Here is a 15,751-nt window from a genome sequence, read left to right on the forward strand (position 1 = left end):
TAATTTTTATTGTCAGTCACTGGTTTAAACATTCATTTTGCATCACTTTAGAATTCCCTACTGGGGTTTGCAATATTTTAAAGTTTTAATTTCTGAAGATCAGGTGAATAAATGAGAAATTAGATGTGAAAATGTTTTAAAACTATAGCATACTAAACAAGTCGGTTTATTATTTAGCTTGTTCTTAAGAGTGAGCTGCTGTTAAGTGAGAATAGGTATCTTTGTTTAAGTTTTTTTTTTTTTACTAAGTTTTAACCATTAATAAAAACAACTGAGAGGGGCATTAGTGTACTTGTCAAAGCAATTGTACAAAAATATAATTCTCCTGAAATTAATAGGGTACTTTTATGGTTTACATGTTATCTCATTGGAGCCATACTCTGATCTATGTGATAACATCACCTCTTGAAGAAACAGTCTCAATTTTTAATTTTTATTTTATTTACTTATTTTTGCAGTACTGGGAGTTGAGCCCAGGGCCGCATACATTCTAGGCAAGCACACTACCACTGAGCTACATGCCAGCCCTTCTTATGTTGAGACAAGGCCTTGCTAAGTGGCCCAGGCTAGTCTGGAACTCACGATCCTCCTGCTTTAGCCTCCTGAGTAGCTGGGATTACAGGTATGCACCACCATGTCTGGCTTAACATTTTATTTTTGCCCAAAGTTCTTTAATGGTAAAACCCAAGTCTTCTAATGCAAATCATTTATTCTTTCTGTGTGCTATGTTAAAAATAAAGAACATTATATGTTTTAAAAAATACATAGAATAGACTTTTAACAAAATAAGTTTGATATTTTCTTTTTAATCTTTTAATCATTTTTATTGTCTAATAAACTTATAATTTCACCCTCATATTTGAGTTGAACACTTACTTCTCCTTATTTTTTAGTTAAATCCTATTGTTGTCATGTCTAGGACTTCTTGAAGATTTTTTCCCTCCAAAAGGCAGTGGCTTCAATTCACCCTAGTAGTTTTTTCAGAGGGGCAACAAGAGGCTATTCTGTTTTGCCATTCCAAGATGTCTGACCAGTTTTGTGAGCTGTGTATAAGTTTTTCCTCTTTTTCTTCTATACTACTGAAAGTGAATAAAAGTAGAGTAATCATACAGCCCAGTTATTCTGTGACAGTTGTTGATCATGCTCTTTCTCACTCTTAAAATCATCTTTGTTTGGATGATAAATTCAAAAGCTTATTATCAATTGGTATTTAAAAATTGCCCCAACGCTTAGCTCCTTAAAATAGCATTTATCTCACTTTCTGTAAGTTAGGAATACAGATGTGGATTAGCTGGTACCTCTGGCTGAAGCTCTCTTACAAGGCTATAGTCAGGAGATTAGCTGGAGCCACAGATTCATCTGAAGGCCTGTTCTGGGAGAATCCTATTTCCAGACTTACTTGTATGACCATTGGCAGAATTTAGTTCCATGTTATGCAGGCCTCTCCACAAGGCAGTGCATAACTGGACCACTTGTTTTGTTCAGAGAAAAAAGGAGGTGGGTGGAGAGGACTCTGAAGCTTCTGAAATGACAGCTTATCACCTCTGCTGCATACTGTTTGCTAAAGCATAGGTCCCAGTCCTCACTCAAGGGAAGGGGACTGCCCAGCGGTGTGAATAGCAGGAGGTAGAGGTCATTGACAGCCATCTTAGAGCCTGCCTTTCACAGTCACCCTAATGAAAGCAAAATTGCTTCCATATAATACTTTTCTGCAATGGAATGCAACTCCTTACTTGTTGTTGTTTTTGTATTTCAGAAAAAAGAAATTTGTTTCAGGCTCTCTCATGATGGCTTTATTGTAGCTTTGAATATGTGAAATGAGTTCAGAGCCAGGTTTTGAGAACTTGCTGCCTCAAGTGTTTGAAGCCCTGTGCCAAAAGTTACAGTTATAGGTCTGACCTGGTTGACTGCTGTTCTTCATGGGCACGGAATATACCCTGAGCTTTACTGGCTACTTAGCACATTTACTTTGTATCAGGAGGTTGGAGGAATCACCATGTATATAAATCCCTTCTAGCTATTGGAAGCCACAGACGGTAACTCAAAAGAGCATTAATGTTTTGAAGTGAATGTCAAGCCACATCTTGAAAGGACACAACCTTGTCAGTGTGTTACTCCTTTTTGTTCTTCAGACCACTCAAACTTCTCTCACTTTTATCTTAGAAAATATATAGACATAATCAGAGGAGAACTTTACAAGCTCTCACTAGCATATCCACTTAGTTGATTCCTTCTAGTGTTTGTACTTTCTATGTTCTCCTTTGTCAACAAATCCCATTCCCCTTCAGTTATTCATGAACAGTGTTCTGGATATTTTTCCACTTCTCATGTAGTATCAGTTTTTCTTCTCCATTAAAGCATTTCCATCAATTTATAAGCAGACACTAACTTACTGTATCTAAAAAAGTAAATTCGCTCTTGGCTGTACTTTTCCTCCAGTTATACGCTAGTCCTTTATTCTCCTTTACTGTGAAATTCCTTGAAGTAATTGTCTATATTTTATCCACTTCCTATTTTCCCATGCTATTTTAAGGCTACAAAAACATGTCATCAAATCAGGTCACTTTTTTTTCTGAAACCTTCTAATGGCTTCCCAACTCATAACTATAAGAATCAAAATCCTTTCCTTTCTTTCTTTTTACTTTTTGGTTTTTGTAGACTTATTGTAGGCTTTAGTCCTACAATACTGCTGTTGTTAAGGTCATTGATGTCCTTATTTTCCTAAATCCAGTGGTCAAGTCTTAGTCATTACACTAGAATCACTAGAATTTGACATAGGTGATTACTCCTTTGAAGCATTCTCTGATTTGGCTTACTGGATTTCTGCCTACTGCACTGGATCTGGAATATACTTCAGGCCTTGCTCTAGCCAGGGTCACTCCTTTAGTGAACTAATCCTGTTTATAAGTTGACACCTTTCTGATTTCTGCCCCATAACTTTTTCCTGAACTCTAGATTTAACATGTCCCCTGCCAGCTTGGCATCATTACTGGGATGTTTAATAAGGGTTCTTAATCCTGATGTGTCCAGAGTTGAACTTTTGATCTTCCTACTTAAATCTGTACCTCCCACAGTCTTCTCTAATTAACTGGCAACTCAATCTTTTTAGGTGCTCAGGCAAAAAATTGTTACCCTTGGCTCCTCTCTTCTTTTATAACCTACATCCTGTCTGACACTGTTTTCAATTTGATGGTAATTCAATATTTCTGTATTTATCTGGAATCTGAATTGACCTTATTACCTTCATGGTGTTCACCCTAGTCCAGGGTACCATCATCTCTGCATCTCTGAAATAATAACTTTTCTGCTGACTGAAATCGCCTCTAGTCCTCTGTTGTGTAGCCTTTTGTCATTGCCTATACATTTGTGTGTTCCTAAAATTATACCCAGAATGATCTTTTAGAAATATAAGTTAAATCATGACACTTTTTTTCCAAAACCCTCTCTCATGGCTTCCCAACTCATGCAGTAAGAATCAAAATCCTTTTCTTTCAATGTTTGTGCTTTTTTTTTTGAGACAAGGTCTGACTGTATAGTTTAGGATGGCCTTGAACTCAGTGTATAGTCCAGGTTGACCTCAGACTCTCAGCAGTACTCTCTCCTCAGCCCCTGAAGTGCTGGGATTACAGGTGTGTACCAAAACACCTGGCTTAAAAATCAAAATCCTCAATATGACCAAAAAGGCTGTATACCAGTATTGTTCAGTTTAAAAATAATGCAGAGTTATGTGTGTCACTTTGTTTTCTAGTAGCTATACTACCAACAATAAACAGATGAAATTTAAATTTTTAAAATATAAACATTAAGTTCCTAGCCGCACTTCAAATGCTGAAAAGCCATCTGATGCTAGTGGCTACCATATAGCTCTTTATAATCTGGACCTTGTTCTTTGACCTCATCTCCTCCTTTCTTATTTGCTCATTCTGCTACAGCTGTAATGGTCTCCTGTTCTTTAATTATGGAAGACTTCCTACTTCAGAGCCTCTGCATTTATTATTTGCTGTGGCTGGAAAGCTCTGTCCTAAACAAGTACATGTTTACTCAGATGTCACCTTTGTTAAAGGTGCTATTCTCTTACTAACCTATTTAATATCTGTACTAGTTGCCTTCTGTCTTTAGTTTTTACATTCCCAAACTGCATTTTGAAAGAAAAGGGAGAAGAGCTGAGAGGAGAGTGACTTGATCTGCAGAAGAAAGCAGTGAAATACAGACATTTTCCCAGCCAGGCATATTGGTGCACATTTGTAATTTCAGCACTCTGGGAGGCTGAGACAGGAGGATGGCAAGTTTGGGCCCAGCATGGGCAACTTAGTGAGACCATGTCTAAAAGTAAAAAAAAAAAATGGCTAAGGATATAACCCAGTGTGAAGGCCCTGGATTCAATCCCTAGTACCACCAAAAACATTTTTTTTTATATAGATACACAAAAGAATGAATATGTTAGGCAAATCACAGAGTCTTAAGGCATGCACATGTGTTAAACCCAAGTATAACAAATCTCTTTTTGGTTGTTTTAACCATATTGGGAGAGAAGAGATGTTGAGCTGTAGGGAGTAAAGATCATAAGCTTCATTTGTAAACCAAGAGAATGGGACAGATAATTATTGAGTCTTTCTAATTCTGATTCTGTTATTTTGAGGAAAACAGACCCTGTTACATGCTTGTGCTTTGATGGCACATGCACAATAATTTTCATCACTTTTGCTTGTTTGCACCACTGATTGGTCTTTGTAAATAGAGTTCATATTAAAAGCAATAGAAGGGCCGAGGATTTATTTCAGTGGTTCCGGTGCCTGCCTCGCAAGCACAAGGGCCCGAGTTCTATCTCCAGTACCAAAAAAAAAAAAAAAAAAAAAAAAAAAAAAAAAAGCAATAGAGTATTTCACTTGCCTAGGAGGATGTTTTGGTAGGAAGTTCAGAGTATGAAAACATGTATCACATTTTGATAACTTATTGTCAAGAAAGCAGTGTGTACAGTAGTTGAACTTTTAGTGACTTAGAAGTTTAAGTTGGTGCTTTATCTTGGGAATTAGGTCTTTTACTGATTCAGGGCCTGACTAAACTGAAAAGTAATTTCTTCTCCCTATAATATTTATCACTAAATGGGTGGCAGCAAATAAGTACATTCCGTCAGAAAGAATGAGGAGGGGACAAATTTTTTCCCTCTGGTTCTCTAATATAAATTCTTTGTTTTAAATAATATTAAGTACTGAAAATTCAATGTAAAATTAAAGTATTACTTGCCAAAATAAATATTACAACAAATAACATAGAGTAAACCTCATAATACAAATGAAAGGAGGTACGTGTCCCTTCCTCTCCATTTTTATCTGGCTTTATCCAGTTCAGCCTTACCCAGTTCTGTTGAATTTATAGACCACCCTGATTCTGAATTGTTTTATTTCTGAGAAAGTGTGAAGCTTTATTAATGTAGTTTTTGCTCATGTCTGCCTACCAGCACTGAAGCTATTCTCTATCATTCTGACTTCCTCTTATACCTAGACTGCCAGGAAGTCCTGACCCTTTTCTTTGACTGAGAGCCAGATTTTCTCTCCTTTAGTGTGTACTAAGCAGAAGTAGCATTCCTATTTCACATACATATGTGACATCCAGCAGTTAATGAAGAAATTTCGCTTGTTTCTTAGCACATATTTTTCTAATGGACAAAGCTTGCAGGGCTTACCCAAAGTACCCACTGTCTAATTGTTTTTACTGAGCACCGGATTTCTTCTTTCTTTCCTAAATTATTCTTTATCATATTGTCACAAGTTTTCTCAGAATGATTTGCAAAAATGTAGTTAATATTTTCCCTGTAAATCTTTTAAGCAAGCAGTTATTGTGTATATTTATGTTGACTCTCAAACTCTTCTGCCATTTTCATTTCCAAAAATTTGTAGTATTCTGTGTACTTTCTTACTTAAATTTTTTTAAATTGATGTTCAGCATCTTCAACTGAACACTGCAGTTTCCAATTATTTTGATACTTGAGATAGGAAAAAAATCATTTTCTTACATGTTTCATATAGTAAGAAGGCAAATAGTATGTTGTAGGACTCTTAATGCATCTTCCTTAAGTTAGATTATATAGCTGTTTGATGTTGTGGGTAATGCTATGAATTTATGATTTGCACGGCTTCAGATGTCATAATTTTTCCCCTACTTTCTAGGAAGTAACAGCTAGCAGTCGCCACTATGTTGACAGGCTATTTGACCCTGATCCCCAGAAAGTTCTGCAAGGTGTCATGTAAGTAGTATGTATTTAAGAGTCTATCAAAAAGTCTTGTTTGTTTTCATGTTTTAATTTGCCAACTATTATAATTCTGAAAATGCAGGGTTATAATTGTTTTTCTTAAATTGACTTCTTTTTGGAACAACTACTTGACATTCATAACCTTTAATATTTTACTTTAAAGAGTTGTAGATTACAGCCGGGCATGGTGGTGCATTCCTGTAATCCCAGCACTTGGGAGGCTGAGGCAGGAGGATCGCTGTGAATTCAAGACCAGCCTGGGCTACATAGTGAGTTCCAGGTCAGTCTCAACTACATAGTGAGACCCTGTCTCAAAAAAACAAAAACAAAAAAGTTGTAGATTATTATTATTATGACATCTGTTAGTTATTAACTTGACATGATCAGCTTTATTTTTTGTAGGATACTTATTTTACTTTTTAAAAATTCTTTTTGGGAGAATGCTTTTGCCTCTTTAATAGTCACAAAACCAAGAGAATAACATTGATCTTTTATAATTGCAAAGTAGTGGGTGAATAGCTTAATAGATTTTTATTTTGCTTTGTTTTTTGGTTAAATCACAAATTATCACTCACTCCTAATGATGTTTTAAATATCAGAATTTAGCAAGCAGTCATTAGAAAATTTAAATAAACTCTTAGTAACCTAAATACTCTCCTTTTCTCCAAGATTCCCTCAGTTTTAATTAGAAAAAACAGTTATAAGCAATGTACTAGTAATTACACTTTTAAGAAATAAAGTGAGATAGGCCTGACGCTATGGCTCATAGTGTAATCCCAACTACTCAGGAGGTTGAGGCAGTAGGATATCAAGTTCCAAGCCAGCCTAGGAAATTTAGCAAGACCTGTCTCAAAATAAAATGAAAAGGGCTGTGGTATAGCTCAGTGATTGATAGAGCACTTGCCTAGCATGAGAGAGGCCCTGGTTCAAACCCCAGTCCTGCCAAAACAAAACAAAAAATAAAGTGGGACAGCTGGGATAAGATTTCAGGTGATTGAAAGGTGAATTATATCTCCTTATGAAGTTCAGTGCATGCTCTTAACACATTAGTTCTAAGGGAAGAAAGTCTATTCTCAGGTTCCTGATAAGTTTGGAGAATACACAGGATCCCCACAGGTCTGAACTGTGTTCAAAGGAAGGACACACAATGGGTCAGAATGATATACATTTTAGATAGTGGTGAGGCACAAATGAGTGAGACTCTTTCTTTTTAACCTGTTAGTATTATCAACCAGATGGAACTTTTAATTTACATCTGCTCAGCCCTGTCAGTTATTAGGATGCTTTGTTTGTAAAGTTTTTGTGCAGTTCATATTAAAAAATCCCATCACACACAAAAAAAGGAATTATAGTGGGATGTCTGGGGGATAAGAATTTGTAAAGAGAGGCAAGATAAATATGTAGGGCTATTCAAAATGATTTGAAAGAGAAGGTAAGGAGTTGGTTGGGACTCACTTGAGGTCCTTGACACTATCTTTGCATCGTCTCAATTTACAGAAACAACGGGAGATGATATTTCCTGTTTTTACTTTTGTCTTGACCACTTAACTGGGAGACTGTCATGATTTAATCAGCTCTTCTTAAGACCAGTTTGATTATTACCAGGAAAAGTAGAAGTCAGTACAGACTCTATTTGCAGAGTAGTTTATGGGATAAGTTTAACACTTCTCCTTAGATACTTCTCAGACATAGCTCTGCTATAGATAATCCTAAATATCACACAGAACTCTACAATAATAGTTTACTTGAGAATGTCAGACTTGTGTTCAATAAATGAAAGATTTTATGTGCTAAATTTGTGTCTTGAATTCTATCTAAGTAGCTAATTTAAGTGTTTCTTGTCACTTTGAGAAATTTTTAATTTTTCAGAGAAGGTGATAGCTTTTTAAAAGTTGTGCACATCTGTCACCCTAGATACTTGGGAGGTTGAGGTGAGGAGAATCAAGTTTCAGGCCTGTCTGAGCAATTTAGTGAGACCCTCTCTTAAAATAAAATCTAAAATGAACTGGAAGCTCAGTAGAGTGCTTGCCTAGGAATGTGTGATGCACTTTGTTTATTCCCCAGTAACACACACACACACATGCATGTGCACGCAGAAAATAAAAGAACCTTGAGAAGGATTAAATTATAACAAAACAACTAAGAGGTGTAATTTGATAGCCTTGGTGCCTTTGGAAAAGTTATCAAGTCTCAGACACAACTAGATAGACAAAGTTTTTTTCCGTGAAAGATTGGGACAGTAAAAGGAGCAGGGATTTTGGCGTTAAACAACAGTAGGTTGAATCCCTGGTTGTGGTATTTCCTGTTGGGGATCCTTCCCTTTATGTGTACTTAGATTACTTGCTTTCCATGAGCCTTCATTTCATCATCTGTAAAGAGGGAATTATTGCCCCTTTTGCTATGTATTTGTGAAAATTAAGTCAAATTTAAAAATTAGTATGTTAGGGCCAGGGATTTGGCTTAGTGGTTCCACCGCCTGCTTGGCAAGCACAAGGTTCTGAGTTCAATCCCCGGTCATAACACACAAAAAAATACACAAAAAAACTGGTGGGGATACCCACCAGTTGGCAATAAGTGGTTACTTGTTATTAGCCCTAGTATAAAGTAACTTCAAAACTGGGATGATTCTTTTCAAAGAATGAAAGGGAAAATTTAAATTAAATTTTCAAAACAATTTGAACTGAAACAAAGAGGGAAAGGAGCAGAGACTACAGTTCTTGACTTAGTCAAGAGAATACAAATGATAAGGCCCTAGTAATTTTGATTGCTGTGTATAATACTAAAATCTGTTTATATTTGAAAGGGACAGATCACCTCATAGTTTTTCACTTTATGTCAGGGTAGAGTTGGCATTATGGAGGTTTATGTAGTTTGATTTTATAAGCTTTTTCTTTAGATAGGAATATTTGTTTTCTAACTTCATTCTTTTTTGGAACTACATCACTGTCTGAAAATTAATTGCAAGTTAACTCTGATAGATGAATTGTATTTTTAACATTTTACATATTTTTAAGTAATCTTGTTTAATACAATATTGATAGAGGAAAAAGGGAACCAAAACACTATTTAGAAAAGAGAATTGACCAATTATTTTCTGTTTATACTCATTATACAACCATTGAGTCACACAGAGATTGTTATTGGGACAAAATAGGTAGGTGGAAGGGAGGTGGCCACAAAGTAAACACCTGAGGTAGTGCACTAATTTTAGGGAAGGAAAAGACAGGCTGATAATAATTAGCCTTAAATCCAAATGTAATTGGAGGGACATTAAAAAATTGACAATAATTATAGCTTTGTTTGCAAGCCAACATTTGATTTCTGTCAATAAAGAGTGTGAAAATATATAACATACTAGCAGGGAAAACAAAGGTGAGGAAATTAAAGGTGAGTAACTGAATTAGAGCAAAAACCCTACCCATGTAGGGAAACTTCTTTGTATATAACCTGTATCACAAAGGACTGTTTTGTCTAGTCAATGAGTATACTCTTATTTGAAAAGTCATATTGAGTATTAGAACTGCTTAATGTTTAGTTGAAGAAGAGGAAGTTGTCTTTTTTGTTGGTACTATACAGTATTTAGCACAAACTTGAATGATACTACTATATCAAAGATTTGAATGCAAATCAGGTTCTTTTCTCTAAAAGAAGAAATTTTCATATGCATAATTGCATAGCCCACTAGGTATGAAATAGAACAAGGAGATCACTTGTGTAAGTCATATACCTTTGCAACTATAAGACATAGTAGGTAAGTGTATCAGACAAACTACCCTATATTGCAAATTCTCATGTGTGGAGTTCTGTGTGTTTCTTTAAAAAACAATTGCTGTGCATTTTTTGGTGAAGTTATTATAGTATTGGTTTAGCCATGTTAAATATCATAGTGGAAGGCCGGGCGTGGTGGCGCACACCTGTAATCCCAGCACTTGGGAGGCTGAGGCAGGAGGATCGCTGTGAGTTCAAGACCAGCCTGAGCTACATAGTGAGTTCCAGGTCAGTCTCACTCCATAGTGAGACCCTGTCTCAAAAAACAAAACAAAACAAAACAAACAAACAAAAAATAAATATCATAGTGAAAGAACAATAGCTTTTCAAATGTTTTTGTAGATTATGAATCAAAGCTTCATGAACACTATGTAGTGTGTGTGTGTGTTAAAATATTGCTAAACTGGAACTTTTGGTCCGTTTTTACGTAAGTGATTCTCAATGCAAAGATAAATAGATATTCCTATGTGACCATATGTTGATATGGTATACTCCTATAATGAAAAGCAAAAGCTGATATGAGCACATGTGGCTGGTTTTGTAGTTTCAAAGTTGAATAGAACAGAAATAGACTAGACCTCTTTGGTTAAGTCACAGGCAGTTCTAGATGCTATTGAATTGTGTGGTTTTCACCAGGACTTATTCTGAAGTGTCTCCTGAAGTATTTTAATGTATTAATGAAATGAATTTATTTTGGTAATGATTATTCAGTTTTCTAGTTCTAGAAAATGAAATGCTTCTGGTTTCAGTAGAATGTAAGCATCTATTTTCATGCATGAACTGAAGATAAGTTCCCATAAAATGAAACCATTAGGTTTAAGGATACTTATAAATTAATATCCTTTAAAAAACTTAAAAATTCCTTTCCCTTAATACAGTTCATCAGTTATTTTAAAAAGTATTATGGGTAAATATGTACAAAGACACACAGCTTATAGTCACAACTCATGATGATTCTCCTGCCTTTGTCTCCCAAGTGGGGGGATTATATGTGTGTGCCACATGTCTGACTGTTCTGTGTAGCATCTTATGGCTTCTTAACAGTAAATATATAATTTTTTAAATTAAATACTGGCTCAAAAATAAGGGTATTTATTTTACCCAACTCTTTATTTTATAAATACATGATTACAAATCACCTTACTGTTTCCAGAAGTGAAGAGTGCAATTTAATAAATACATTTATAATAAATGCCTAAATATTTTTAGCTTGATATTTTAAATATAGTTTAATATTCCAAAGGACTTAAAAAAACATGTTTCAGCATTACAGAAAGACATGTTTGTAATTCTTAGAGTTATGATTTTGTAAGTTGTTTACTGTGTTGCCTTCTTGTTAGCTGTCTACAAGAATGTGTTTTTCCCTGTTGTATGGGTGAGATTTCTTATGAACAATGAGTGTTTATAAGTAAGTCAAACTTTATACTCAAATTGTAGTTTTCAGCACCCAGTATATTTGGCTTCTTTATATTAGACCAAAATGATTATAGACAGTATGTAAGCAGCAACTGCTGCAGATAAGTGAAAAGTGTAATTCTTGTTCAAAATGAATAATTGATCTTTAGGTCTCTACTCTTCAATACTCTAAAGATAGTTTTGTTTTTAGTTCATAATAGGTTTCTGTTAGAATTTATGCTATTTTTGATATAAATAAATATACATATACCTGACTACTGGAACTGTATTTCTTTAGCAAATCTAGATTCCAAGTCCTGTTTTTAAACTTGCTACTATCTTAATAGCAAAATTTAGTATTTAACTTCTCTCAATATTGACCACTTTGATAACACTCTTCTTTAGCCCCGTGTAGTCACTGCTACATGTTGACTGCTATAGTAGTCACTGTACATGTTGTTTTAATATTTGAGCCCTGTTTCTCTAATTCATCTTTTAGGGCAAAGAAAGGACATGAAGTAGAAACTTTAACCTCTATGTTAAAGTGGGTGTCTGTTTAAGCACAAAAATGTAAGATTCCATCTACATTTTAGCTGAAATTTTTACTTCACTAATTCATATTTGACTTCTGCTATCCCTCAAAAGTGGGATATCCTCAAGGCTTCCTTTTTTTTGTTTTTGATACTTGGGATCGAACTCAGGTCCTTCTGCTTGCGAGGCAGGCGGCAGAACCACTGAGCTAAATCCTCGGCCCTCAAGTCTTCCTTTTTTGCCTTTCTATTGGATATTCTTATCTCACCTCAAAGGTAATATAGCATATCTGAAGTCAAGATAGATCCTTGCCTTGCTAAGATGATTTTTTTCTCTAAGTTTCCTCATGTTTTTTGTGTCTAAACACAAAGTAATCACTCATAACATGCCATATACAAATATATTTCCTGTACCTAGGAAATCATCTTGTTAACTGCTTCCTCAAAATGTCCTTTGTATTAATAATTCTAGTTCTGTTACCCTAATTGCTTTCATATAATCAGATATATAGTTGAGTTGATTTTTGAATGCCTGTCAAATGCCAGTCATTGCAATAGTATGGGGCTATGAAAGAATGAATAGTACAGTCATTGGTCTGGAGGATCCAAGTCTAGTGAATGCATCAGATAACTACAGAAATAATCTAAGTCAGTGATGGTGAACCTTTTAGAACTTTCAGTGTTAGCAAATAGCCCACTGTGGCATGCATGCCATAGGTTTACCACTGCTGTTCTTACCTACGATTGATTAGTAAATACTATGATGATAACAAGTACAGGCATACTTGGGACCATAAAAGGGAAGCATCAGTCACTTAGATTACTTCTCTTGATCCTCACAGTATAGCATGCCAACCCCATTCTATATGTAACTTACTTCCTTAGGCACTGTTTCTTCTGTGTGACTTTTGTGATAAAAAACATAATTGTGCCTTGATCTGTCTCACTTTAGTTTGTCTGTAATCCTTATTACTTTTTAAATTTTGTTTCATGCTACCCTAAAGTGAACTTTTTTAAAAACCTGGGCTTTCTGTAGTGCCCCAGAAATATGCCATACTCATTTCCAATACAGTCTTCTGTGAATGGCTTTCCATTTTAGTCTCTCCATCTTCTTATCTGACCATTTTCTAAGGTTTGATTTCATTGCTACCATTAAGTCAAACAATCTGTTTAGTTTATCTGCTTTTCTTACAGCAATTAAAAACAGTTTATCATATAGTATTGCCTTACATTGTATTACTTTTGTCTCTCCAGAGAGGTTGTAAGCTCTTCAGATCCAGCATCCCATTGTGTGATGTTTTTGTATTCTTCATAGAGCCTAGTTAGTGCTGTGTTCAGAATTTGGTTGTTGAATTTCAGTAGAATATAAGTAGACCATCCTTACCACATTAAAAAAGTTGATAGACAATGGTTTACATTTCTTTGATCTCCTGGTAAAAGGATGTTTATCTAAAAGAAACACTTTTTTTTTGTGTGTGTGTGTGTGTGTGTGTGTTTAAGAAAAAAGCATTTATTAAATTGCAATACAAATGCTCCATGACTTCTGGTGGGCACAGGGTGTGTACAGATAAACCCATGAAACACATTTTGTGTAAAAATGTAAACAAGGAAAAAAAATTTTGCTAATAATTTTTCTTTACTATCAGTCATAAATACCAAATTTCTGGAGGTAATGGAAAAAATAATTTGGCATAAAAGACATGGGTTGACATGATTGGTTTTGTCATTAAAATAGTATACAGTTCTGAAAGAAGCCCGAAACCTGAGTTGTGTCTTCCTTATCTGTAAAATAGAATTAATAGTACTCAAGGTTGTGATGGAGCTGAAATAAAGTAGTGGATATGGAATGCTTTGTAAATATTAAGATGATATATTGATCTTAGATAGTTTTGTTTTGCTCTTATCTTGAATGATAGTTCGAATTTTACAAAAATACATATTCCTTCCTGTATGATATACTTTCTAGAATCACTGTAATTAATGATCCTTTGACAGTAACTTCTCTGATGACTCCAGGTCAGGTTTACCTTGTTGCCTCTAAAGAGGAGCAGACTTCTGTTCTAATAAATTGATGGGTATGTTATGATGGAGGGCTCCAGCAGAGGCACCTAACCCAGACCTGCAGGGCAAGGGCCATACTTCCTAGAGGACTAGAAGTTAGCCAAGGGAACATCTGAGGAAGGGGATAAGAAAATGAGAGATAAGCAGCTAGACTACACTGTATTTAGAGCTGTTAAAAATGGGGAAAATGTGATGATTGTCATCTCATTTTAACACTTTCATAGTGATAATCTGCTGGCATCCCTTTTTGTAACCATTGAGTAGAACTTACTTGCTGGACCTTGTTCATCTTTTTTCCCCTGTCTAGCACAGATATATTTACTTACTTAGAGACAAAGCCAAAATTATTTTCTTCCTAGACATCGCTCGTTGTATGTGTTTGTTCTTTTGTTTTTGGAGACAGAGTCTCACTATGTAGTTGAGACTGACCTGGAACTCACTGTGTTGCCCAGGCTGGTCTTGAACTCATAGTGATCCTCCTGCCTCAGCCTCCTGAGTGCTGGGATTACAGGTGTGTACCACTATGCCTAGCTATTGCTCTGTTGTGTTAATTGGGTTCTTTGCAGTCTGTATTTATTCTGGAGCCACCAGATACCCCCATCATTCCCTTTTCGTAAACTGTTTAGAGGATTGTGAGGGCCTGCGCGGTGTTTCATTGGTAGAGTGCTTGCCTGTCGTGGAAAGGTGGGGGAGAACAAAAACAAACTGAAAATTGGTTTTGGAGGGGGTTTTGCTTTCATCTATAAAAACATTTACTTCAGATGTTTGGAATAGCTTATATAGAGACATACATATACCTCATTTCTGCTTAGTTTTGGAAGAGGGTTAGAGGAAACTGACAAAATAGTAGGTTTTGGAATTTTAGAATACAGTAGAGTGCCCAGAATGACACCTGGCACATTAAATATATAGCTGGATAAGTTAATGTGCTTTATTTAAGGCAGGGACACATTAACAGAAGGAAAGATAATGTAAGTAAATGAATAGCTGCTAGGTTAAAATCTCTAAGCTGATGAGTTGGAACTAAGCCCATAAGAAAATAGCGGGTATTCATAAGGAGGCAGGACCCTAGATGTAGTTTCTTATAACTGATTTATTAGCTGAGGCTTTGATATCATGCAGTTGTATAATCATGTATCAGAACTTGATAAAAACCTCAGTAAACTTCATTCAGTTTAGTCTCATAATGAAACAGTGTTACTTATCTTAACCATATAGAAGATTTGAGGGATAGTTTTCAGAGAGGGATAAATCAGGCTCTGTAAGATATACTCCTACAGAGCTAATGGAAGAAAAGAGCAGGTAGTTTCAGTGTTTGGCTCAAGACTTGTAAAGATACCATTCAAAAACTTGTGGGAAGAATCTGCTTTTACCCCTTCCCTAATACTTAACACTTTTTTCCCTGTAGTAATTGAAAATGATAATTATGGAAGATGATTACTTTTTTGTTTTTTGGTGGTGCTGGGGATCTTACCCAGGATCTTGTGCAAGTTAGTAAGGTGCTCTACCAGTAAACTGTATCCCTAGCCTATTACCAGGTATTAAATGCCAGGGAATATTGTCAGGTGTTGGAAATATATAAGTATTTGTCAATTTTTAAATTTTGATTTTGTTTTTTGGTACCAGGGATCAAACTCAGTACCTTGCACTTAAAAGGCAGGCATGGTGACACTGAGCTAAATCCCTGGCACTTGTTGATTTTTTTAAAAGTAATTTTTAATCTCCCTTTACTTTCTACAAGATCTTG

At 35.4% G+C, this 15,751-nt stretch overlaps 1 protein-coding gene across 5 annotated transcripts in view; it reads left to right on the plus strand.

Annotated features, from left to right (window-relative positions):
• Armc8 (armadillo repeat containing 8) overlaps window positions 1–15,751 on the plus strand; it is a 93,201-nt gene that overhangs the window by 11,156 nt on the left and 66,294 nt on the right. For 3 of the 5 annotated variants that reach the window (XM_010625556.3, XM_010625555.3, XM_010625558.3), the window contains exon 2: window positions 6,168–6,244. The exons of 1 other annotated variant lie outside the window; for it this stretch is intronic. In XM_010625556.3, coding sequence (XP_010623858.1) covers window positions 6,168–6,244 — 77 coding nt within the window. Of the gene's footprint in view, window positions 1–585; window positions 623–6,167; window positions 6,245–15,751 lie in introns of those variants that run through there. One more of the 5 variants, XM_010625557.2, reaches the window with a different exon arrangement.

Source organism: Fukomys damarensis, unplaced genomic scaffold, assembly GCF_012274545.1.
Source record: "Fukomys damarensis isolate Sample0158 unplaced genomic scaffold, DMR_v1.0_HiC HiC_scaffold_37, whole genome shotgun sequence".
Lineage (NCBI taxonomy): Eukaryota > Metazoa > Chordata > Mammalia > Rodentia > Bathyergidae > Fukomys > Fukomys damarensis.